The sequence below is a fragment of the Rhipicephalus sanguineus genome, chromosome 2 (assembly GCF_013339695.2).
Source record: "Rhipicephalus sanguineus isolate Rsan-2018 chromosome 2, BIME_Rsan_1.4, whole genome shotgun sequence".
Lineage (NCBI taxonomy): Eukaryota > Metazoa > Arthropoda > Arachnida > Ixodida > Ixodidae > Rhipicephalus > Rhipicephalus sanguineus.
The window spans coordinates 86,818,580-86,844,871 of NC_051177.1; the positions used below are offsets into that span (position 1 = coordinate 86,818,580).

At 47.7% G+C, this 26,292-nt stretch overlaps 2 protein-coding genes across 5 annotated transcripts in view; one reads left to right on the forward strand and one right to left on the reverse strand.

Moving 5' to 3' along the window:
- The window catches only part of LOC119383299 (nocturnin), a 55,084-nt gene extending 41,751 nt beyond the window's left edge, over positions 1–13,333 (forward strand). For 2 of the 4 annotated variants that reach the window (XM_037651367.1, XM_037651369.2), the window contains exons 2-3: positions 10,918–11,144; positions 12,291–13,333. In XM_037651367.1, coding sequence (XP_037507295.1) covers positions 10,918–11,144; positions 12,291–13,180 — 1,117 coding nt within the window. In that variant the 3' untranslated portion in view covers positions 13,181–13,333. Of the gene's footprint in view, positions 1–518; positions 581–3,236; positions 3,299–10,917; positions 11,145–12,290 lie in introns of those variants that run through there. The other 2 variants (XM_037651372.1, XM_037651371.1) reach the window with 2 other exon arrangements.
- Positions 13,334–14,038: 705 nt separating this feature from the next.
- The window catches only part of LOC119381724 (acid-sensing ion channel 4-A), an 88,106-nt gene continuing 75,852 nt past the window's right edge, over positions 14,039–26,292 (reverse strand). Inside the window, exons 6-10 of the mRNA XM_049412876.1 lie at positions 26,068–26,152; positions 24,712–24,891; positions 22,663–22,738; positions 21,281–21,729; positions 14,039–15,665 (exon numbers count right to left, since the gene is read on the reverse strand). Coding sequence (XP_049268833.1) covers positions 15,584–15,665; positions 21,281–21,729; positions 22,663–22,738; positions 24,712–24,891; positions 26,068–26,152 — 872 coding nt within the window. The 3' untranslated portion in view covers positions 14,039–15,583. The remainder of the gene's footprint in view (positions 15,666–21,280; positions 21,730–22,662; positions 22,739–24,711; positions 24,892–26,067; positions 26,153–26,292) is intronic.

Genomic DNA, 26,292 nt, shown 5'->3' on the forward strand with positions numbered 1-26,292 from the left:
CGACGTCATATGGTGGAGGAGGCGACCGTATTTCACATTCGAACGGCGTCGTCGGTTTTGCTCCCTCGCGCCGGCGCATCGCAACCTTGGAAAATGCCCGCCGCTCCGACACGACACGCACCACTCCCTTCCTCCGACGTCTTCGTCCGTGCGAGCTCCGCTATACTGGTGACGTCACAGCGGGAAGGCACCCCGCCGAGCTTTGACTGCCATGCATTCGGCGGAGGCGCAAGGTCGCCTTGCGGAGCATAACTTCCCGTCGTCGTCGTCGTCGTCTCAATGAATAGCGAGCATTCTAGTTGCTCGTCAACACGGCGCACCCCGGAGTCGACGGCTTCAGTCGAGCGAGCGAGCAACTACGCAGTCGAGCCGGAACGTCGAAACAGTGCACACCGACAAACCCTGCGCCCGTCCTGTTATTAGCCTTCCCGTGCGGATCGGACGAGAATTATCGCGCCTCACAGTGTTATCGTTGTCAGAATCTTTGTTGACCCCCACCGGAACAGTCGCACACTAACAGTAACCATCGAGGTATGCAAGTTGAGGCACAAGTGCAACGCTTTCTCTGTGGAACGACGAGGTATGTTTATGTCCTTTTTTTTTGTTTACCTGGCCACTGTTTGACGCACTGTGCGCGGCAAGCTCAGGCTAACATTTATTATGCTTGTCTTTGAACTTGTCCATTAAAAAGCTACATCATGTGGTCGATGCCGGCCATCGAGGTTCCGGTATAATATTTCGTTAAGTCTTTCGGTAAGTCCTTATATAGTAGCCTTCTAAACAAACAATTCCGATATCCTTGTAATCACGTACGCTTTTCCTCTGATCATAGCAGCATCATAAAGGACTACAGATGACGTCCCAAACATGGTGGCTATGACGTATTTCTGTCTCTACGACGAGCTCCCAGTCCAAACAGACCTCGAAAGCATGGCCTCGACATCGGTTTTGGCAGTTACTGCTGAAACGCCATCGCTGCGCGCTGTATTTTGACGCAGCTTATTACGTCAGCCTGACCTCTCCACATTTCCCCTAACAAGTTCTTCTCCCTCTTTCTCTCTCTCTCATTATATATATATATATATATATATATATATATATATATATATATATATATATATATATATATAGTGAGACCTCGGTGATACGAATCTCACGGGACCACCAAAAATATTCGTATCATCCGAAATACGTATCACCAGAAAGCATGGAAAATTAGCATGCGACAAAAGAAAGCTGGCGTACATTTTCATTTATTGCTTTTCAGGGCCGCGGCAACGTGAGCAATAACCCTGAATGATTGTCAGTTAAGTTTTTAGATGTCGGCAGTCATGCCAGCACTCTAACTATACGGTCCGTACGCGCGTATTTATTAAATGAACCAGGTGCGTTGTGACCCGCGACAGCAGTAGCCCCTTCGAAATTTTAGTATGCTTTTTTTTTGCATGACACCGGAGTACTACATCGCAAGAAACAAAAGAAGCGCTTTAACGCGATGGATCAAGGCCACAAAATTACAGAGCCACGGTCCTGTGTTCTGATTTTGTTATCGCGTAGGTGTTGAGGATGTTTTTTGGGAGATTTACGACCGTGCCCGCACAAGTGCGACCTCAGCGGTCACGCAGGTTGACGTTGTAAGGCCTGACTCCTTTGCCAATACCGTCCTCGCCTTCCTTCGGTTCTCGTCCACCTTTAGAAAAGTGTTTTTCTTACACCATAATTCTGACGATTTTGCGGTGCGGCGCGCATGCCTACGCTTGCGTTCCCGCTCTCGCACGTGCTTTGTGCGTCTTCCGCGACAGCGCGGACAGCACCTCTTCGTGCCTGGGCGGTAGCGTGCGTTCGTATCAAACGTCGCTGGGTAAAAATCGGTTCGCAGCAACCGTACTCCATTACATTGCAGGCAATGGGCCTTGGCCGCGACCAACGAAAAATTCGTATCACCCCGAAATTCGTATGAGCTGTGATCGTATCACCGAGGTTTCACTGCATACACTCGACAAGTACTCACCTAATCATTTACAATCTCAATGAGGCATATGTAGGTATGCTCAAATGACATCTAACTGCGCTATTTTCATCAACGTACTATTTACGTGCTCATTTTTCCTGGCCGATAAAGAAAGTATGCGAAATATGAAAAATAACACGCGACTACGCTTTCAGCTGCAAAAGGTGGAAGCGTAGTCTTGACTTGCTACCTCACAGTGATCCTGTTTGAGGGCACTGCTTCCTGATGTGCGGTGCAGCCTAGTCACGTGTGCTTTTTCAAATTTCGCGGGCTTTCCTTATTAGCAAAAAAAAGGAAAAAGAAAGAGCGAGCACTCAATTAGTACGTTGTTGAAAATAGCGCAGCTAGATGCCATTTGAACATGCCTACATATACCCCATTGACATTTTACGATTTTAATGATTAGGTGAGTATTAGTCGAGTTAAAAACATAATTAGGACTAATTAACGAAACCACATTAACAAAAAGTTAGCAGTGGCTACTACAGTATACTGGGAGCAATATGCACTAGGTGTGCTTCGCGCAACGACGTTCCTCTTTTTAAAACCGTGCTGCGTGATATTTCAAACACCCTGTATAAGAGAAGGAGAGAATAACTGCACGCAGAGTGACTAACATCAGTGTACAACGCGTCAGAATACGTCAAAAGCCTGCAACACAATAACGACGACTTCATTATGCTAATTAGAATGGTCAACGAACTCGCTGCCACGGTGCAAACGCTTCCTTCAAATCTTGAGGAGCGGCACTGCAGTGTCGCGAACCTCCGAGCAGCCCTCGTGTACTGCTTCCGTCGCTGTACTGCTCAGCTACATTAATTTCCTTATAGCCTTCGCGACCCTGTAACACTTTCGCGCATTTGCATGCGCTGTAGCTGGCTTACCGCACAGCTGGCTTGCAGCGTTCGTGTTGCCAACCTCTCTCTCTCCCTCTCGCTCTGTTATGTTTCGCTTCTTGTTTTCTTTTTGTCCGTTGCCTCCGAAAGGCGGCTACCGCTAGAAATAGCGGACGCTTTCTCGAGTCTAAAATAAGCCGCACTACGTTGCTCCGAAGTCGCGATTTCTGAGCTTCTGCAGTTCGACTTCGTCGTGCGTTTGCGTACGACTCCTGCCAGAGAAATCTTGTGAGTGGCTTGAAGAGACAGGCCGTCGTTTGACAGTACAACTTGTCGATATAGACATCGCGCAGGTGACGGCGCGCTTTTTAATTGCTTCGGTTGTTACGACTCGAATGGGAACGATGCGTCAGATTCTGCAACTGGGAGCGGCCCTACGCATGGCGCCAAGGTAGGCTTTCGACTGTTTGCTATGCACTCGCGAGACGTGAATTGCATTAGTTACAACATTGACTCGATTTCGCCCTGCGCGCCGCTCTTCCTGTATCGACGCGATAGAAACTGGCCTTTCTGAACTCTGTTAATATTCTTCGTTGTCATTTCATGCCCTCATTTGACGTTATGTATGGATGACGATTAGGTACCTGTCATGTTTCATCAAAATTGCTCTGCTTTGTATCCCCCCTTAAATCTTGACTGTGCTGCTTTTGAAGCCATGCTTTCATACTGACATGTTCCACCACTCAATGGAAATTCGGGTAGGGATCAGTCACCTAAACGGAAATGGGAGGAGGAAACACTTGCGACATGACAGCATCGTGTGATCTAAAGGTTTCGCCTCAACATATGTTACAGTAATCTCTTATGATTTTTATATGAATACAAGTTTGTTACGGGTTCTCGTGTACTCAATTGGTCATTCGACATGCGGTTTGTAGGGCGCATTGTTTATTCGATGGTTTATCTGACTGCTGCTGTTCTGTCGCCATGGCTATCATTGAGAACCTTGAGCCGTTATCGAATGACCGTGACTACGCGATCTTTTTTCTCTTTCTGGAGGCAGATAAATACGTGATGAGGGACCCGAAACAATATCAGCGTGTATTTCGTCACACTTCTGTAATGTCGGGCTAATTTTTCTTAGTACACTTACAAACGTCGTTTCATTTTGACATTTTCATTCTAACTTTACGGCGTATACATTTCGATGCAAACAACCTAACTACGTGTAAGAATTATAGCGTACCTTTCCCCCATTGGTCGTTGAGCGGGAAGTCCTTTATCACAAATTTGTATCTGCCTTGTATACAGGTGGGAAAGAAAAAAACTGAACTGCGCAATCGCTGCAACTCGATAATGGCCGAAGGTTCTCGATCTAAGTGGGACTAGACACGTATACTATACGGCCCCCTTGTACTCTGCCCTCAGTAGCCTCTCATTTCAACATCCTGTCGTGTGACTTGCAGCGTTCGAGAAAGAGATGACGGGGGAACTTGCTTATCTTGCTGAGCGGGCAAAGTCGTTCACAGCGGCTATCTTTTGCTTCTCTTCTTTTTATTCTTTTTTTTTTCCCCCGCGGTTATCCTCCGATTCTCGTGCTCCTCTGTATAAGGTTACTCTGCCAACTCACGGCTCTGGAGATTGTGCACGGCTTCTCGTCGGGCTATAGCAACACTCGCTATCTCCCTTCCCTTCGGCCTTTGAGTCTTACATCGTTAGAGGAGTATATGGCCGGGATGCGTAGAGATAGGCAGCTGTTATCGCGGCTTATCAACGCTGACGTGTCGCACGGCCGAGCCCATGACGCAATGTGGTTTCCGCATCTTCGTAGCAATTAATATCGCGAGCAAGACCTTTAAACCTATACAGTTCCCCTTTCCCTCCCTCTCTTCTCTTCTTTCCTCCTCGTGTCCCTCATTAGACAAGCCTGCCGTCATATTTTCTGAGAGAGGTGAATTTTGGAAGAAAAAGAAAGATATATACATATACTAGTGCCGTGTCGCGGTTATCCTACAGAGCCCCATTACGTTCCAACGTTGTTGTCGCTGCCAAGTGCTGAGTCACAGGGACAATGACGCAGTACTTTAGCACGGTTTTCATTGCTCTCTGTGGTTTCTTCCGTTTCCTGCACGTTGCTGGCTTGTTTGTCAGTCGACGTCACTGAGCTACATAAACATAGTGGCAGTAGCAGGGTGTTAGCTGTGGCCTTGGGTAGTTATGATGAAATAAATAAATAAATAAATAAATAAATAGGAACATGCCAGAGATTATGGCCGACTAATCTGTTATGGCCTTCCAGCACATGAAAAAGATATTACATGCTGCTCAATTTCTTATTGTGACACTTACGGATGGTCGTATTTGTTTATTTGTCGCGCGCATTCTTTGTCTCGCGCGTCTGTAGCCTAAGTGTTGTAGTTATTTGTATCGAACGAACGTCGTGCTCTCTAGTGTCTCTAAAAATCAATATATCGTTAATTAAACAGGGCGATAGTGACGATAGGATTAGCGATTCGTTTCGTTCTTGAAGCGTCATTTCGTTCTTGAAGCGTTGACTTGCTCAAGTGAGAAAAGTAGTCAGGAACATGCTGAAACCATAGCCTTATAACCCGATTTGGAAATACGCGTGGCTTTCTTTTATTAATAATTTTTACTTATATAAGCTACAACATTTAAAGTGTTAGATTACTAGGAACACTCTTTCTGCGAGCACGCAAGAAAAAGCTTGCCGGGAATTTCCGTGCGTGTCGGCAGAATGAAAAACACTGCCAACTCAGTTTTAAGTGTAGTGTACACTTACGTACCTTACATAACTCGGCGACGGTAGTTCAAGCAGCTGTGCATTGCCTTATTTCGGTGAAGTGCAGAGAACGCTTATGCATAAATGTCGTAGTACAGTTCGTTATATGCCGTTATTCGATATACCCAAGCCGGCGTTCTCGATTCGCCAGCTTGTGTACTCCTATAGCTGCTCCTCTGCACTTGTCATCCCATCGCCGCCTATGTATTTATACGCCCATACATATCCAGACTGACTGATCTTGACGTTTCATTTCGTTTTCTTTGTTTACTATTTCTATTGCACTAGTTTATTTGTGAAATTTTGTGTACATCTGAATTTGTCCCTATTGCGTTTCTTCCGATAGTATTCTGAAAATGACCTTAATTACTACCCGTGAATCCTTATTCAGTTGCTAGTTTCGTGTCACGCTACCACGAACATATATATGCCAGTGCTGCTCACGGTCAAATTGTCCCACAGGGGACCGGGCTTGGTCACGCTGCAATACAGCAGCTTTTCCCCGCCACCACCTTTATCTTTTTGAGATGAAATAGAGTTTGATTTGATTTGATTCCATGTTCAGTTTGTTTAGACTTGCGTTAAGCGAGTGCCGGACAGTAAGCTAGGCGTTTTCGAGAGTGATTTCCGTTGTTCAGGTTCGATTGCACACGACAATCCCGGAGGACGATGCATATGTACACGCTGAAGCCGGCAGAGGGGGCTTCGCGGCGCCTATCTCTAGAGTTACTGTATATGCTACCTTTAGGTAGCAGAGTTGCACATCTGTCTTCCAAACGCCGCGAGCAACCATGCATTGCGGAGAAGCTGACGCTCGGGATAATTGTTCTATTTCTCGACGTCGCCGCGGCAGTGAACTGAAATAGCACTTGTCATCGACAGTCAATGTTTATCGCCGGTCTTCGACACGCCTGACATGTTAGTCGGCGACACGGTAGGCATGTCGCCTGCAAAAACAAAGTGCGACTTCACCACACAGCTGTGGTTGCTAGCCGGATCTATGCGCAACTCTGCTACCTAAAGGTAGCATATACAGTAACTCTACCTATCTCAAGTGGTGCAACACGGTCCGGGTCGCGCGTGACTTGGCAAAGGAGAGCTACGTTTCATATAGTGGTGAAAGAATGGAGGATAAGGTCCCGGAAAAGGAAAAAAAAAAAAAAAGTTATCAGATCCATCTTTCGAGCCCTTATCGCGCACCTTTGGTCTGCGGCCAGTTGCCCGTATACCGCATGAGCGCTTGACGTCAGCGATTCTCGAAGCCAGGAGAGTACGCTCCGACTCGGATAACGGGGTCAGAGAGCGATAATGATCCAAAATAAGCGGCCGAGCTTAACTTTGGTGCGGCTGCGGGTTTTCCGCACAGTTGCTTGGTATTTCAAAATCAGGCCTTCTAAGAGGAACACTGCTTACATTGCATTGGTTTTGATCGCATTGTAAAGGAGTTTTGCGCAGAGGTCGCACAAACACAAAAATCGCAGGGTCCTTTATGCGCCCACCTAAGACTACTCGAAGGCGAAAGCCATCTTCCTCAGTCGATGTACTAAATGTATTGATCCTGCCCCGCCACCCACCGAAATCTTTCCACACCTAACGTGGTTTTGCACTGCCTCCAGGATCGCAGGCGTTGCAAGCTTTCTGCACCGTAGCTTGTTTTGCGCTGCCTCCGTGATCGGCCCAGCTTTTAGCAAGCGACGATGTCATGTGATGACGGCATCATGTGACGTCGCATGATGTGACGTCATAGTGACGTCACATCACGCGCGTTTCAGGCTATACTTTGAGTGACGAAGGCATTCAAAGTATAGCCTGAAACACAGGCAGGACTTGCAGCAATCACCTGCCCACTGATGTGTAGGAAATAGCAGCGTCATGCACACACTTTCCGTTTTAGAATCCCGGTAATTCAAGCAGCCAAGTACAGGAACGATAGACAAGGGCTCTGTAACAAAAGGACTTTCCATTCACGTCACGTTCTTTTTCTCTCTGGCTCTATCGGTCAAGATAATACCAGAGTCATTCAATTCTCTTTATGGTCACGAAACTGCGCCGTCACGCTATGGGCGAGCTTCATACGCTGCTCCAAAATGCCGCAACGCGCCGCCGCTGCGCCACAGAGGCGATCGCCTGCGCCGCCCGCGTATTGAAATACTCGCGCAGTGCGAGACAAGCTGCTAGATATGATATGTTTAAGTTAGCAGAAACGTTGTTTCAGGACTAGGATGCCTAACAGATGTTGCGTGCCGGGGTGCCGTTCCGGCTACAAGGTAATCGAAAAGGTGTCGTTGTTTTCTTTACCATTAGATAAGCAACAGCGCAAGAAATGGCAGCGGGCCATACCACGGTGGGAAAGTGGCGATTATAACTTTGAGTCGAAGTATACACGTGTGTGTGCGAACTACTTCGACGTCTCGGACATCGTCACTGCGCATGACTTTAACATCAACGGCGACTCCGTGTCCCTGAAACGCGACAAACCAACGCTGAAGGCTGACGCCGTTCCAAGGATTTTTGGAGGACTTCCTTCGTATCTCACGAAGTGCAAACTTCGATCTCACTCATCGACAATGCGACCACCCTGCAAACGACCACGTAAGTCGTCCTGTGAAGAGCTCCGAGCATCGCCGACGCCCTGTTTAGACTGCACCGTAGCCACACGAATGGGCGTGAACCAGCTCGTATTTTTGCCTATGTTTACAACTGGCACCACTGGTACTTTGCTGCGAATGCAGGGAACTTGACGGAAATGTTAAAAGCTGTACCTATCGTAGTGTCGTAGGGCCAAACAACGAAACGTTCCTTTCCTTCGACCGCGTCCTCACCTTACGTGAGGCCTCCTTACAGCCAAGTACCGACGGAGGAAGCAAGCGTACTCTGAAAGCTCCCTTCACCCGTCCTCGCGGGAGGAATGGTTGCCGCGCTCCTGCGTTCGAGATTATCGAATATAAGCTTTGCTCACAGCGTTTATTCTGTAAAAAAAGTTGGGTCACCACATCACTTCCAAATTGAAGTGTTAATATAGAGACGCGTGTACGCTTTCTTCCAACTGCGATTACTAAATGTGAAAAGCCACCGTAGTCGAGCGCAAAACGGGGTGCGTTCTAGCAACACTGAAACGCCCGCCTCTTTAAACGCTGTCAGTGCCACTGTATCAGTGCTTCACCGTGCACGCACGCTCCCGTCACCCCGCAGATGTGGGGTGGAAGGGTTGCCCCGGAACCAAGCATCACGTGGGCTAGCTCATCACGTGGGCTCGCTGTGAGGTGAAGCGCTCGTTCAGGGCCAGGAGCGGACCTAAGGGCGCACGAAGGTAGCCCCAAAGCAACCTTAAGCTGAGGAAGTGCCAAGGAAGCCTTCACCGAGGGCTCCTCAGTGAGGAAGCTTTCAGAGTGACATAAGGCGGCCTCACCAAAATGAAGGCTTCCTTACTGAGGAAAGGAACGTTTCGTTGTTTGGCCCGTAGTGTTGAGACGAAAGGAGCTTGCGAGGCCGCAGCGGCCGCATTTCGATGGGGGCGAATTGGAACAGCACCAGTGAGCTGAGAATTAAGTATATCTAAAGGGACCCTAGGTGGCAAAAATCATTCAGAAGTTCCTCGCTACGGCGTTTGTAATTATATCTTCGTCGTTAATCTGTCGTTAATCGCCGAATTTTTGTATTTTTTCGGCTGATTTCACCGCGAGCTGCATGTTTCGTGCTCGTTTTTTTCCCTCCCGGGTGCTCATTTTAAAACAGAAAGCGCCCTCAGGAATGTATTTATGCATGCCGAGTGCTAAAAGTAAAAGCGCGAAAGCAAAGCGACCGTTGCAGAAGTTTAGAAAGCTAAAACACTGGGGCTGTCCCACACAACCCCAGCGATAGCAGCGTTCGCATCGCCTCTCAAGCACAGCTGCGCCTCTGGCGGCGGCCGCTGGCTCCATATGAAACTGACGCAGCAGTTTCGTGACCATAAGAAGTATTGAATGACTCTGATAATACGCAGCAAACAGGAACCGTTCACATCGCGGATATCGTTACAGGATCGGCGCTTCTGGAAAATCGCGAGTGTATTGACACAGGCTGTTCCATGTTTTTACTGCTAGCCAGTGACCCGTCCGCAGCTGTCGCTGCTGGTTTCGGTCAGAACTCATCGTCCCAGGCGATAAACGAACAGTGAACCGTGAAAACGCATTTGCAAAGCGGACAACGTGCGTCACTAGCCTGTTGTCTCGCAATACTTGTATTTCGATCATAGTAGTTCGTATGCGTGTTAGAGCGAGCTTCGCGCCAAATCTCGCTAATGACATCTAACCTTATTCAATGTTGATGAAAGGAAAAGAAAAATGTACCAGCCACCCGTTTGCACCACGAAGCTGAAAAGGAAATGAATTTCCTTTACAGCCCTGTGCTTACGAACGAGGTATACGACTTTTTTTTTTTTTTCACGTGATTACTCCGACTTGCGGGCTTCCGCAGAGCTGATTTGCATAAACTTGAATGTTGCATCTAAATGGCCGATAGCGCAATATGGGCAATGCTGACGTCCTGTATAGGTCAGCATTGCCCCACCGTATAGCTCTCCCCTGCCAGCCTTGTAAAGGCGTGTAAAGAAAAAGCCCAAGAAACAAAAAAAAAATCTATACAGCCTTTTCAGCACGATAGGTTGCTTTCCGGCCCACTGCTTGTCACATCTGTTTCAGTACATAGGTGTAAGGTTTCCCGCGTTTTTCTTACACGTTGATTGAACTAGCGCATATGTGTAAGATTAAACTCCGTGTTCTCGATGCAGTCGTAATCAAAAGCTGCTTGAGTTGATGCTAGTGACATCAGAGGCCGCTTTTTAAGTGCTTTGAGGTGGCGATCGTAAAGGATGTCCTGAACATCTCTCGTTGCATTCCCCCTATGGAAATAAATCTTACGTAGTTATAAGCGAACTGCTGATCGATCTGTAGCGCAATTCTATTTTCTTTCTAGCTGCATATCGGGTCTCTAGCAATTTTTTTAGTACCGAACTACTAGAGGTAAACTGTAGGAGTGTATAGAAACAAAAGAAGCCTCAGCCTCAAATTCTCGACAAGGGGAGGCGTGTTTTGATCATCCTCTCTAAAAGACGGGTCTTCTTGTCGAAGCGTGGGCTCGAGATTGAGGTCTTTATCATTTTAATTATGTTGATCCTGCGAAACCCTTTGTCCTAATTTAATAACGTACAGTGGTGCCACTTTAAATAGTACCTTCGGTTACTCGATACCTCGCTGCATCCGTCTTATGTTGTCTTCTTTCTGTGTGCGCAGAATGGGCAGTTTCACATCGGCTCCCAAAATTGCCAACGAGGACCAGGCCGACTGCGACTTGGAGATGGAACCACAGCGCCCTGTCACGCGCGAAGAGCTGCTCGCTCGCTGCCGCCAAGAGCTGCAATCGCTGCCTCCACAGCTGAAACGTAACTTCACGGGATGCTACCAGGAGCAACCCGGATCGGAGACCGTTCGGGTACTGCAGTGGAACCTGCTCTCACAAGGTCAGCTGGCGAATTCGCGCCTGCAGTGCAGCATGTCTGAATCGGACTTTTACTAGCTGGTACCATAAAGACTGTGACTGCAGGTGTAGGTAGTCTCGATATTCACACCCCAGCTGTAGCTGTCTTTGGATGACAGAAACAGATGTCAAACAGAGGTCAAATTGTGCTCTGGAATGACTAGAAAGCACTGAAAAACATGCACATGAGAAGGAGCCTAACAAATGCAACAATTCCCAGTAGCCCATTATAGATGTCAAATGTTCTGCAGAGTGGGAAGTAGTTAAGGATCGATGCAGAGGCAATACGTCATCGACGGCATTCATTTCTTACGAACTTCGAGACAAGTGCGCGTGAAGGCACACGTAAACGGCAAATTTTGCTCCTGTGCCTTCGCATGGATTTCTCTTACCCTTTTGCGCAACAAGCGCCCTCTTTTCCGAGGCTTCTCTCCCGTACTATATGTGCGCAAGTAACGTGTAACGGGGGGCACCTCTTGCTTGCTACGGTTACATTTATAACGAGTCTTCGCACTAGTTCGCGTTTTCTTTGTTACATTTGCTATTTGTTTTCTTTGTTATAAGCAAGCCCTTGATCAATTCCCATTCTTTGGTTCATTCATAGAGAGGGTCTCGTTCCGGCAGACTTGATCCTTTAGGTAGTATGCGAGGGTTTATTGGTGAGCTGCCAGCTCCTAAAAAGATTACTTGCTATGCGACACCGGCTAGCAAAAAAAAAAAAATTGTTCCACACTCGCAGTCAGTGACTACGAGCGGTGCTGGCTAACAATTCCATGTTTACATGCACGGAAATGCCCAATAAAGTGTACGGGAGGATGACCGTCGCTGTAGCACAATCGGTAGTAGAATCGGACGCGTTATCCGAAAGCTGTGGGTTGGGTCTCTACCGGTGGCGAGTTTTCTGTTCGTCCACTTTAATTTCATTATATTTATATCATAATTACAACACGTCAGTTTAAGACTACAAATAATGTCTCCTATACACTCACTGGCTTCACTGGCCGTTGGTTTCATTAGGTTTTATAACAAAGAAAACGAGCCCTTGATCAATTCCTGTTCTTTCGTTCGTACTATTCAGAAGTATACGCGGAGTAATCAACCTTGGCAAATTATTTTGTTCCTGCCGCAGCCCTCGCCGAGCAAGCGGATGGTTTCGCATGCTGTCCCGACGCGGCTCTGGACTGGAGCAAGCGCCGGTGGCGCATCCTCGAAGAGATCCTCAGCTACCAGCCGGACGTGGTCTGCCTGCAGGAAGTCGACCACTACAAGTTCCTCAGCTCCAGCCTGGGCAGCGTCGGCTTCGACGGCACCTTCTACCCGAAGCCGGACTCGCCTTGCTGCTACGTGCGCGGCAACAACGGTCCGGATGGCTGCGCCATATTCTACGACCGCTCAAAGTTCGAGCTGGTTCGGTGCGAGAAGCGCGTCCTCGAGGTGTTCACCTGTCAGTCGAACCAGGTGACGCTACTGTGCATCTTCCGGCGCAAGCTGGACGACTCCGAGCTCTGCATCGTCACCACGCACCTCAAGGCTCGACAGGGCGGCCTCCTGTCCAGCCTGCGCAACGAACAGGGCAAGGACCTGCTCGACTTCGTCCGGGCCCACCGCGGCCGCAGGCCCGTCATCATCGCCGGCGACTTCAACGCCGAGCCGAGCGAGCCCGTCTACCGGACGCTGATGGCGCAGCGCGACCTGCCCCTGGAGAGTAGCTACGCCGTCAGACCAGCCAGCGGTGGCGTCCGCGAAGAGGAGCCGCCTTACACGACGTGGAAGATTAGGCGCGAGGGAGAGGTGTGCCACACCATCGACTACATCTTCTACACCAAGCCGGACTTCCAGCTCGAGGCCCGACTGGACCTGCCCACCGAGGACCAGATAGGACCGGGTCGGGTGCCCTCCCTGGCCTACGCGTCCGACCACTTCTCTCTCGTGGCCGACCTGGCGCTGCCGTTCCGAATCTCCGACCAGCAGGTCAACGAACTCCTGAACGAAGGCTCCCACCACGGCACTGCTTCCTAGCGATACGACGGGCGCCAATCGGCGCGCGCCACGTTTATATCAGCTCTGTAAATAGCTCTTCGCCTTATCGCGGCTTGCTGTATGCGCTTGCTTTGTAACGAAGATGTTATGCTTGAAGTTCGGATGATAGTAAAGATGTTGGAAAACAGCGAAGTTGTGTTGTGTCCTGTAGTTGTGCTTGTTCTTGCTGGTGGACGAACACAAATGCGAAAAATTCGAGGCACAGTGTGATGTAGGGAATGGTTTGGTTGGCGGGAAGAAACGCGGACCTTACGTATGGCAACAGCAGTATAGTGCTGTGTTGCCAATTATGGTTGTGACTGTGGGCATCACCGGGTTTGAGCATCGCTTTTCGCGAAACAGCCACGGTCATGGCATTAGTGAAGTTTAAGTTGAGTAGTGCGCCGTTAAATTCAAAATCTGCAAAAGAAGCGAAGTGGTTGTCAATCGGTCTCAGTGAAGTCTATAGCGGTGGTTGTTTTGTCAGTTCAGTTTGAGGAAGTGCTGACCCAAAATTGTTTTTGATAATGGACAACTAACTGTAAGCACATTTGGGTATGGACGAAGCCTGAACACAAGGTAAGATATAAATACGTACCAGTACGGCTTCAGGCTTCAACCAGAGGCACTATTCTCGTCGATCACTTTGGGGAGTAGTTTCACTTGCGTCACGTCGCGTACAGTCTCAACGGAAAAAGATTAGCACAAGTGACCGATGGTCGGAGCCGCAAAATCGCGACACGCTTCCAAAGCAGGGCTGACCGGCGGAAAGCAGCCCATCTTGCTGTTGGCGCATCCCAAAGCCCATATCTTAAAGAAAAAAAAAAAAAACGCTTGTTCTACGCACATATCTTTTTTTCGCTGGAGTTGCGAGCAACCGTATATCGCAGTTGCCCCGAAAAAGATGTTTGTTGGAGTGCTTTCTGCCGGCCATCCCTGCGTTTGGAAAATGGAATGTGCTAGGCACTCTCGATATCGGCGTGCTCGGGAAGAACAGCGCCGCGTGCCGCAATCTTGCCGCTCCGGCAACCAGTCACTTGTGCCAATATTTTTCGCTGAGACTGTACGTGGCGTACGTTACTCCAGTCGGCTGACTTGTAGTTACAAGGGGCACGCTAACGTTAGTTACGACGAACCTCAGTTCCCGTAAACCGTAGTTACATCCAGTTAGACCGAAAGCCTAACTGTAGTTATCCCACTAACCGCGTTTGCTCCAAGCTCAGGTTGAATACATCAGTTAACGAAGCTAACGAACGTCCGCCACGTTGGCGGACGAAGGCAGCGTGGCAGAGGCGTAGCAAGGGGGGGGGGTGTTCAACCCTCCCCCCCCCCGTAAATTTGCAATTTTGCTTGCGTATATATGCAAACACAAATACAAACGCACACACGAAGATACATAAAGTATGGGTGAACAACCCCCCATTAAAAAAAAGTCTGGTTGCGCCACTGCAGCGTGTCTCCAACGAAAGCCGAAACGTCTTCCCAAACGAGCGTCAACTGATCTGCTCAGTGACAAAGATGCTGATACGCGAAACAGTCCGGAAAAACAAATCACGCAACCAAACACGGTAACATGAAGGAAGGAAAATTCACGTGTTGCTATTCTGGGCACTGTCGATTTCTGTCACCTTAGCAAATTTCGTAATGGCGGCATTTTAAGCCAATCGGAGAGGCCGTTGCAGCTTTCCGGGCCAATCAGATTTGACCAATGGCGGAATTTGACAACGTCCAGAATAGTGGGGACGGTGGCATTAAACGTACCAAGCAACGGATTGTCTTGGCTTTCGCACCGCCCAAAAAGTTGACTGCGCCGTAGCCGCGACACCAGTCTTGACTTGTGCCAAATACTGTCGCACTTTATGTAATACGCTTGAGGTCTGCCGATACAAACAGGAATGATTCATTTTAAAGGGAATACATTTTATTTGCCAGTATATTCATGATCAGCAGCCAAACTTTTATTTTTATTCGCGAAGCTGAATGTCACGTGACCATGCTTCACAGCCGCAAACCAAGGACAGCGTTTCCCGTGTAACAGGTGCCAACTGCAGTCGGCGGGAACTGTAGAACGCCTGATAAGCAGTACACAAAGCGCGGAAAATTTTGCGAGAGTGCATGCCCAAGCAAATGCTGCATTGCAAGGCAGAGGTGAACAGTTGATGCATCTTCCACGACCTCTGATATTCTTAGTAAAGCAGGACGCGGAAGAAATACTGCTAGCGAAAAACTACGATACAATGCAACAAAGCGAGGCTATATGTGATCTTCACTGACCAAAACGTTTACTGTGACAGTTCTGACCTGTTTATCGCCTTGAAGCTGCTACCCTAACGTCTAATCTAAATGGTTTCTAGAGGTGAGGGTGTCCTACATGATGGCTAATGTTCAAAGAGTGACGGAATGTTAGAGAATACGGGGTCTGATATGTTCCCTCGATTCGTCGCTTCGATGGCTCCGTACCCTGGCCAGCACAGAATCCTTGTTTCTGAAATAAGACCAAGAAAGAAAAAAAAGTTCAGCCAGTTCAACGCGTGAAAGCCATCGGACAGTGAAGCTGTAATGATGATGACTTTCGGTACGAGCAAGTCATCATCGTCATCATCGTATTTATTTATTCATTCCCCGCCTCTGGTCACGTGACCTGCGTATAACAGCTACTACTACTACTACTACTACTACTACTACTACTACTACTACTACTACTACTACTACTACTACTACTATTACTATTGCTACTACTACAACTACTACTACTACTACTACTACCACCACCACCACCACTGCTATTACTACTACTGCTACTACTGCCGCTGCTGCTGCTACTACTGCTACTACTACTACTGCTACTTGTACTGCTACGACGACGGCACAGGGCAGACTAAGACAGCATCGCTTTAAAGAGAGAGCATTGCTGCGTGTCAAAACCAGCAGCTTGAAAAACAAGGAACTCGTTCTGTACGAAGGCGGAAAAGGGCAATGTTTGCTGCCAAGGGAGGTCCGAAATGTGCCGTCATCTCGCAGTGGTTTAGCTAAATGCACCACGGACTTGTCTGGAGGCGCGTGCCGCTTGCCTCCACATTGGCCGATGAATACACCACAGCGCAAAGTGTGAATGAAATTGGGCTAGTCTACGTGTTACCTTTATAACTGATTACTGGTTGCCGCGAAGATGGCGGATGAGTTCGCTTTTTTATGGCGATGCACAGGTGTTGGCTTCGATTCGTTGTTCCTGATACCAAAAGACAGGTTCTGGCGAGAGTCACGGAGCGACATAGATATATGTGCAGCCATATGTTTATAGAACATTTATCCCATGTTCAGTTACTTGCTAAAACACTGCGGAATCAACATGATGGCAGGTCATTTACCGTCTATTGTTCTATTCCGAAGGCATCGCGAAAGCTTGTTGGTGTTTAGCCCAGTGTGTAAGACGCTCGCCCTCGGACTGTGAGGCCCTAGCCCTAAGGCCGAAAGCCAACACAGCGAAGCAAGTTCTTTTCTTCGGCGATTCGTCTCGGGTGACACAGGGACGGACGTACAGGCACAGTTCTCTCGCTGAGTCGGCGTAGATATGCTTACGCAGTTTAAAAACATAGCGCTCGGTTTATATATAGCAGAGTGTCGGAACGGAACGAAAACCGAAAACGAAAAACGAAAAAAAAAAACGATATTTTTGACCGGAACGAAAACGTAACCGAAACTTTATCTATTATTTCGTTCCGGAGTGAAACCGAAATTTTTTCAATCGTTTTTCGGTTCACGAGAAAACTTCGCAGTCCGGAACAACTGAGCTCATGCAATGTGAGCATATGTCAGGGTACAGTATTAACGCGTACCTCAGGCAGCAATTCCAAAGCAAAGATATGTTGAAACTGTGCGAAAAACGAAAACAGTGGCAACCAGAGATGTTTATATTAACGCAAGTGGACTTTTCAGGGCCTGTCACGCAGGCCAAAGTAGAGAGGGCATTGTCGGCGCTGAAGTTTGTTACAGCGAAGGCTCTTATGAGATCACAACAGCTGATTTTGGCACCATAGTTGTCCGCCGCCGCCCGTGTTCGTGACCACTATCGCGTGAAGTAAGAAAAAATAAAATGAGAAACAAATTTATAGGATCGGATAGGATTTTAACCCGCGCCCCCTGCGTGGCAGTCGAGTCTTCCACCACAGTGCCACGCTGGTGCTTATAACTCATTCGCAAAAATACTCTATACAGGCGTCATGTCGGGCAAGGAATCGTGTTAACATATGTAATACAGCGTGGCAGAAGAGTAAAACGACAACCAGCCATCACACAATGCTAATTCCGCAAAGAGTGTGTGGTTTAAAATGCTTCCCACCCACTGCAAAGTGCTCAGCCATAATTCATCGTCATCAGCCACGTCACAAAGCGCATATAATGCCTTACAGATGTGTAGCGGCTACCACGATTCTCCAAAGAATCACGAAAAATGACATAGTGGGAACTTCGGTACTTCAGAAAAATTACGATGATTTATGGCGTAGTGGGTACCCTGCATGTGTACTTGTATCAGCTGCCCCAAGAGACTCTACAACGGACTCTACAAAGTCCGCTCTTCCAACTTTCACTGTGACTGTGCTGCACATTCCGCGCAGGCCTGGCAATCTTTTTACCAAAACAGCGGTCTCGCACATCACAGAGTGCACTCAGTGACGTGCTGCTTCTGAGATCGTGCTCACTCCCTTGACACAAAGCACTGAGCCCACTAAAAATCGTGATTGAATTTGGAAAAAATAAATACTATGACTTTGAAGGGTATACTGGTTTGTGCTAGTTGGTAAGAATTCATCGTACAGTTACTTCCGCTCCTCTGAAGAACGTGTTTTATCCTTGTCCCGCTTTGTTAGGAGGAAGGCAAATAACTACATCACAAATCAAAAATTTTTTAATGATTACTTTAGCTTCAAATTTTTCCATAAAAAAAACGTTACGAAGCCATTACGGAACATTTTTTTTTTCGTTCCGGAACAGAAACGGAACGGAACTTTTTGCGGTGGAACGAAACTAAAACCGAAACGAAAAACATTTCGTTCCGACACCCTAATATATAGCGCCATGGATACTACCTCCGAGGTGTGCTGGTTGCTCATGCTATAAACAGCCAACTATGCAGTAAAATTACGAACATTACCTGAATGCCCTCGGCGTAACGAATATAAGCGATAATGAACACAGTTATTTTAATCAAGCAATCCTCTGCATAAGTCCTTTCTTAGTGTTTCCTGTTTGTTGCGCCTGCTTGGTCAGTTCTCATGTATTTCAATAGCAGCCTTCGGAGCTAAGGGTTCCCCTGATTCGTTTGCTTCCCCGTAATGTATGTCAAAAGCACTCGAAAAAGTTGAGACCCTTATCACTCACGACAGGCACGTAGGCAAGGGGGGGGGGCCCGGGGGCCCGGGCCCCTCCCGAAATTCGTCCAGCCTTTTATATTCCCGAGCAACTTTTTTTTTCTTTTTGCCATGAAAAGACTTTCTTTCGAATAATTAGGCCTTGGCCCCCCCCCCCCCTTAAAAAAAATCCTGGCTACGTGCCTGACTCACGATAAGGCTCAACTGTTGTCTGACGCCACATCAAACATTGTTCTGCATGGGCTGCTGCAACGCGCGATCCGCGGCCAGAATGGCGCTCTGGCGAAAAAATGGACAGTGTCGTATTTCCATCAACGGCGACATCATTTGCACCAGTCGCGACAAAAGGTCCCCCCCCCCTCTTCTTAACCCAGACCGCGGGAAAATGTTCTGGGCCGGTTCTTACACCTGTGCGACGAAAAATGCGCACAGAAGCTCCATCGCTGCAAGGTGTGACGTCAGACAAAAGTTGAACCTTATCGTGAGTGATAATTGGTCCTGAACTTTTATTGCGATAGCAATTATATTGGCACTTCCGGTGGATTTTCGCCGTCATGTTCCGTATATATATATATATATATATATATATATATATATATATATATATATATATATATATATATATATATATAGTTCTGAATCAGTTTATATATATATAAACTGATTCAGAACAAAAATTTACCGAAGCGCACGACCGGTGATTCGAACTAAAGCCCCTCCATCGCGTCTGCTGCCGCTTTTTCAAGTAGCGTCATCTACTGTTTCGACGACGCCGCCCATTTCCGAATCCGGAGCTTCTGGAAAGAAGTTCTTGAGCCACTTCCTTCCGCTTTTTCCTTCCATCTTGTATCAGCAAACGCATGTGCACATGCGAGAAAGCAAATATTTCCTTCTCCGTTTCGCAAATGTTGTTGTTTTGAGGTTCGTTGTAAAGTGCCTGCCGCCGATTGAGTTTTCGCTCGGCGTTACCGCTGGCGGTACGCAGAGCTCGGAGGTGCTTCAGCGTGTTTTTAGACCATCGTACTTTGTGCAACAGCTCAACTTTACGACACCGACAAAAGAAGGAAGAAAAACAAGACATCGTTACTACATCTATTGCGGTGAAGGAAACGCATCAGGGGACCCCTTAGCTCGGAAGGCTCCTGTTTAAATACGTGAGAAACACGGGCGAATCCAGAAGTGGCTTCCGGACGTATTGGCCTCCCCCTCAGTTATTGAGTGTATACACCCAAGGAAAAGACCTATCATGTGCTCTCATAAGCCGACCCCCTCCATTCCTCTTTAGAAAATATCCTGTATCCGCCTAGATTACAAATGACCAAGCATGCAGGCGCACCAAGCTAGAAAACCCAAGAAAGGAGGTTTTGGAGACGTTTGCTTTGTTAAAATAACTGTCCTCATTATCACATCCATTCGTTGCGCCGAGGACATTAAGGTAAGCTTTGTTGTTTTGCTGCGTAGCTTCTCAGATTATAGCGTCAGCAACATGCACACCTTGGATGTAGTCTCGTTGCGGCTGTGCATAAACAGAATCGAGTATTATGCGGTTTCGAAGTGCGTAAGCATGTCAATGACGACTCTACGAGAAACCTGTGTGTCCGTCCGCCAATCCATCCATATGTCCCGCAAGACGCGTCGCTATAAAGAAATAAAATTATAAAAGGAAATAAATTTTGTTCGTTCTGCCGCGTTTCGAACCTGTGACCCCACGTTCAGAAGTTTGTGAGCGTGTGTCTTACACACGCTCACAAAGCCTATGTTAAGGAATTAATAAACATTCGAAGCATTGATGCCCATATAACTAACATAATTTTGCTTTGTAAGCACGTTAGTGATAAGCGGGACGGATGCGCGGAGCGATGGTGTTCATCCATTGGAAACGTGTGACGCCAGACTTCATACTCTTCTTCAACTTTGGCTTGAGCTAGAATATTTCTTACTTATGCGTTGATACGTAGAAAATGCTAACTTCACCTTTAAATAGAACATCGCCCACCAGCTGTCGATGTGAAAAGGCAAGCGAACGGGAGAGCGTGGTTGTAAACCGCTTCGCCAACCGACCCAGCTCCGATTGCTCGCGGCGCCACTGCTGCAGCCGAGGCAGAGACCGGAGATGGCAGAATAAGTTGGAGATAGCCGATGAGAGAAATGCTCAAGCTTCGCCGTCAAAACGACGCATTCAGGGCTGGCAACCCCGGACAAAGCTATAATGTCCAAGTAGGAACCTATAGGTAACAGTGGGGCTACTTAGGTGGCGAACCAGTACTTGTCGTAGGCTTCTAAATGGACACTAAATACGAACGGCGAACGATATTAAGGCTCGCTCCAGTTCTGTCGAAGCTGGCAAAGAAAATGGCTCCGTAAATGCGGCATCTCACCAAGAAAGTTGCGGCCTAGTTAACTGTAAAAACAATATAAAGGAGGAGCAGCTTCCTAGTTCGATGCTCAGAGCAAAGGTTGCCTGCATGCGCATATATGACATATATTAATTTTCACATGAAGTGGCGTCAAGTCACCGAGACGCGCTCCAAGTGCATTCAGTTCGACAGTCGAAGCTCATTTTCTCAAATATTCGACCATATTTGGCAATTCGATTTGACTCGATATCGGAAGCTGTCTTAGTCGACATAGTAAACGGGCTTCGATATCTGACCAGAATTAGAGCAAACACTAGAACTCAATATATATTCGTGCCCAAAATACCGCTGAGCAACGTGCCGCTGCTGCTTACGTTTGGTAACGCCTGCCGAAAAAGCCGCCATCGTTGTCGACGTGCTGCGGAACAGTGTAACCGAGATAAAGCGGCCTTCTTGTGGGAGCTCCGGCAGGCGGTGCTGCGTAATCTCTGGAGCTCGAATACACGGTGCGAAAGAGGGGCGAGCGCGACGGAGGCCTGCCCAGCACGGGGTACTCCCGGTTGCGGATCAGGAAGGACCACGGCTTGCGCGGTTGCTGGCCTCCCGCCCCGTACTCGCCGGCCTTCTCTTCTCCCGGAGGCGGGTACGTCCATTCGGCCTTGAGACGCTGCGATGTGCGCTTCTTCTTGCAGCATCCGCAGTACTTCTCGCACAGGTGGATCACGAGCAGAACGACGTGCTCCAGGAACTCGAATATGGTGATGGCCGACACGCCAATGTAGAGGCCCAAGCAGCCGCCCAGGTCGGCAAACAGCTGTGGTAGCTGCGACAGCAAATGGCAGGGGGGGAGGTGGGCAATCGACACCTTTACAATTAAAGATGGTATTCGAAGCCACTGTATAGTGTCGCTGCGTAAAGAAAAGAAAAATTCGGGAGCCCTTCCCCGAAAATGGCCGCGAGTGATGCTTGGAATGTACGTGCCTGATCTACTACTTTTCTTTCTTTCTATCCCATTGCGCAACGCTCATTCCTAACTTTTTCCTTCCTCCATGACGGGAAATGGACCGTCATCCACGTACTTCATCCAAGTACTGCAGTGTTGCCTGTAGCAACACTTCAGTTGCTACAGGCAACAACGATGGTCACGCTTTCATATCGAGGCACTGCAGTACCGACACACACGATACGATGAAAAAGTTGTTAATCTATACGTCTCTGTACGGGTGGTTGCGGGAAACCCATCTAAAGTGATGATGAAAATTAAATGTCTGCATTCACTGGCGGCTCGGAGGGGTTGTTAGGCGGTCTGGAAAAGGTTGAGTGCTTCGGAGGCACCCTTGCGATTGCGCGTCCTCGGCCAAAGCAAAGAACAAGTCATAGATTACCCTGACGGGGTCACGGTAATCTTGGAAAGTTTTGGACGTTGACGCCATGCCGATGCCACCCGAAAACAAAGTTTTAGGGAAGGCTACAAACGTGATGTATTCAACAATAAAACTCTACGCTTACGCATCACTTAGACAACTCGCACGGGAGACTGTACGTGGATTTTCTTCCTTTCTCCTGAAACATAACGATTATTTCAACTGATATTCGCACACGAGTTTCCTTCTCCTGCGCCAGGCACTCCCACACGGCTGACCTTTTAACGATGTAATAACAGGCGGTGCCGCAATGTCCGTACTACATTGTACAGTATAAAACTATAGACTCGACATTACTATAGCATTCACGAAACTTGGAGCAACTGACTTACGGGGTATGCAGGAAGGTCGCGAACAGAGAGGTAGTTCATTTCCTGAATGTATATGTGCACCCTCATGAAATTGTTCCTGTGATAAAAAAAAAGACAAACAATTTCAAACATTTAGAAATCGATCTATGTTGCTGGTGATCAGTAATTTTTTCGGGTAGCTATACTCAAGTGATTCAAAATCATGGCGCCACTGGCCTGCAGTATTTGTGCGCAACGCGGTCAGCGGTGATTTTCGAAGAAAACACAAAGTCACTGCTTGCTCAAATGTCACTACAGAAGCGTTGTTCATCTATAGAAGTAGGTACCCTTTTCTTCAACATCAGTTAGCACTTCTTGGTGCCACACCAAACAGGAGGTGTTGCTTTTGAGCTCGTGTTATCTTTGATGGTGGGCAGCACGTGTTTATAGAGCAGCTGTAAATCACTGGCTACCCCAGTCCCCTTTTCTTGGACTTCAAACAGTCTCAAGGAAATATATGCAGCCAAAAACGGACGAACACAGAAAACGGTGAAGGAGACAAGAAAGCGACTAGACTACCAACTCTGGGCGCTTTCCTGTCTGTAGAGTTGTTGGTAGTCTAGCCGCTTTCCTGTCTCCTTCACCGTTTCCTGTGTTCGTACGTGTTTGGCTGGATATATTTTCTTGACAACGAGTTCTACTTCAAACAGACATTGAAAACTACATTATGGAAAAACATCACGCATGACATACCGCAGAACACATTCCGTGACCGTCCGATTGCAACAATCTAGATTCCAGACAATTGCAGTACCCCTAAACCACGATATGATTATGAAAGACGCCGTAGTGGAGGGCTGCGGAAATTTCGATCACCTGGGGTTCTTTAATGCGCACCCAAATCTAAGTACACGGGCCTCAAACATCTTCGCCTCCATCGAAAATGCAGCCGCCGCGGCCGGGATTCGATCCCGCGACCTCCGGAGCAGCAGTCGAGCGCCATAACCACTATATACCACAGCGGCGGGGCAGACAATTTCAGACTGCGTCCTACTTTCTCTTGAGTACGGTATACGCGGACCAAAACAACGATAACTAAGTATGGTAGGCATTCTGGATGCACCAAATTACGTTACATCGTCATTTCGTGACGACACAGTCATACACTGAGTGGAAAGAAACACTGTCGTAAGCGAAACCACAGAAGTGAATTTTTCGCAATCATCGGTTATGAACACTATCAACAGATTCAGCGGAGCCAACCATAAGGTCATATGTATCGTTGTGCCATGTTCGGGCAGTAAGTATCCCAGTCTTGAATCAAGAACGGCATACGTTGAATGAGGAAAGCTACGTACTGCTTTTCTAAGCATATCGATGGAAAATGGAGACACTATCGGGCGCTTTTCCTGCCCCTTTCTTGTGTCGTCCTGTTTGCGCTTTGTTTTACGCGCCGTGTCACGCCCCAAGCAGCCTGTCGATTCACTTCTGCTTACCGATGTGCGTACTTCACACGAGCCCCTTTTAATGTTAACATCACGTTACTCACATACAGCGCCGTAATACTGTCCACCTTCTTACTTCCACACTTTCATTACGAAAGTTCAATTTTCGCAAAACAGCTCCGCTTACTACGAGTACAAACCACGATTTCATATGTTCCGTTAATCACCGTTTGTATCGAATTTATCGTGCTTTTGTTGAGTTTGCTATCTGATGAGTTCTTCTTGCGTTTCGTCATGACACGTGCTGATATTTATCCTATATCTGTCGCTTTACCAACATGTATAACGACACGTCTGAACTGCTTGGATATCGTGGTGCCTAGACACCGCACATATACCGTATTTATTCGAATATAAGCCGATGTTTTTTTTTCCAAAAAACGATGTGCGAAAGTGGGGGGCGGGGGGGGGGCGGCTTAGATTCGAGTAAAGTTTTTTTTTTTTTCTGGCCTTGCGAACTTCGGGGGTCGGCTTAGAATCGGGGCCGGCCTAGATTCGAGTAAATACGGTACACCGTACATATACAACACCACTTACAGAAATCCTTTATTTCACTTTCTAGCCGGGGGTCATTCGGTCGGCTCACCTGAAGGCGATCAGTTCGTCCATGAAGATGCGGTCGTCGGTGGCGTTGAGCACTTCCTGCCAGCGGATGCCAGCGTCCTGAATCCTTTTGTTTAGAAGCGGCCACCGTTTGATGGCCCACGCCTGCTGGCGGAAGTTCGGCCACTCCGACTGGGAGGTGGTCAGGTCGTACCGCACTTCCCTGTAAAAGAGCACACAACGTCAGCGTTATATCTGGATATGTGTACAGGATGGTGGTAAAGCGAGAGATATATGATATATATCGGCACTTGCCGTGACGAAACGTAAGATAACTAAGTGGATAGCAAACGCAACAAAAGCAAAATACATTCCAGGAAAAATGTGGTTAACAGAACATATGATCCCGTGGTTCGAACTCTCTTGTATAATTATTACCCCGTTTTACAACAAGAGGAAACCCGAGCACGTATCGCACGATGCTTCTTCTCACAGAAGGGGGCGAAGGCACGAGCAATCACCTAGAGTTCCAGCCGGACTGGTATTCGCAGTTTATGAAATGTAGGGCCTCAGTACCCTCTTAGAGAACAGCCTTCCTTGAAACTTGTGTTGTGCACTTGTAGAGGCGGCTCTGGCTATTTTGTTCGCTCTGCATATACATTAAGTCCGTTTTAAGTAATTAACATGAAAGAAAAAAAATAAAAAGCACGGCTCACTGCTAGCATATTAAGTTGTTTGCCAATGCCCCCATTTCTGTCATTCGTGCTGGCGTCTACAGGATCACTCAATATTAGAAGAGTATCCGTTCTTATTGCTTACCAGCCATCGAACCCTTCCGCTAGATTCACGGCTTCGGGGTGTCGATTATTCAAATGTTGAAACGGAGTAATAGTTCTATCTTTTTAATGACCGACGTACAAGGGCGTTGCCAGAAATTTTTTTCGGGGGGTGGGGGGGAGGGAGTTTTAACTATACTTTATGCATGTTCGTGCGTGCGTTTGTAGGACGTGTATATATACGCAATCAAAATTGAAAATTTTCAGGGGGGGGGGGGGGTTGAAACAGCATATCTAAAGGGCCTGAATATCGTGGTACCTATACACCACACATACACTCTCACTTACATAAATTCTCAATTTCAAAACTCCCACAACGACAGAAACAGTGGCGTCAGTCACTGCACTGGCAGTTAAGTAACGCAACGAACGCAAGATATACGCTAATTAGGCTACGCACTCGCGTGCGCAAAACCACTCGATAAACCACCAAGACACGTGGCCGGACTGAACAACCATGCGCACCCGTCAATGAAGACCGCGCTCACAGCATAACACCGCTATCGTCATTGTATGCAAACCTGAAAACTCGAGACTTTAAACGCGCTCAACGATTCACTTACACGCATTCGGGAAGGCAAAGCGCCTTGCACTGCTGGCCACCGCTGGACGACGTGTAGGACCGCAGGTAACGTGTGCGGCAACGAGCTGTAAAGCGGGTTTATACTGCATCAACTTGTTGTTCTGAAACACAAATCGGCAACAAGAACTCGAATCGAGATGAGGTGCACGGTGGTCAACTGCTATATACGTATGTATACGTGGTTATGTAGACGTGTTATGTGCTA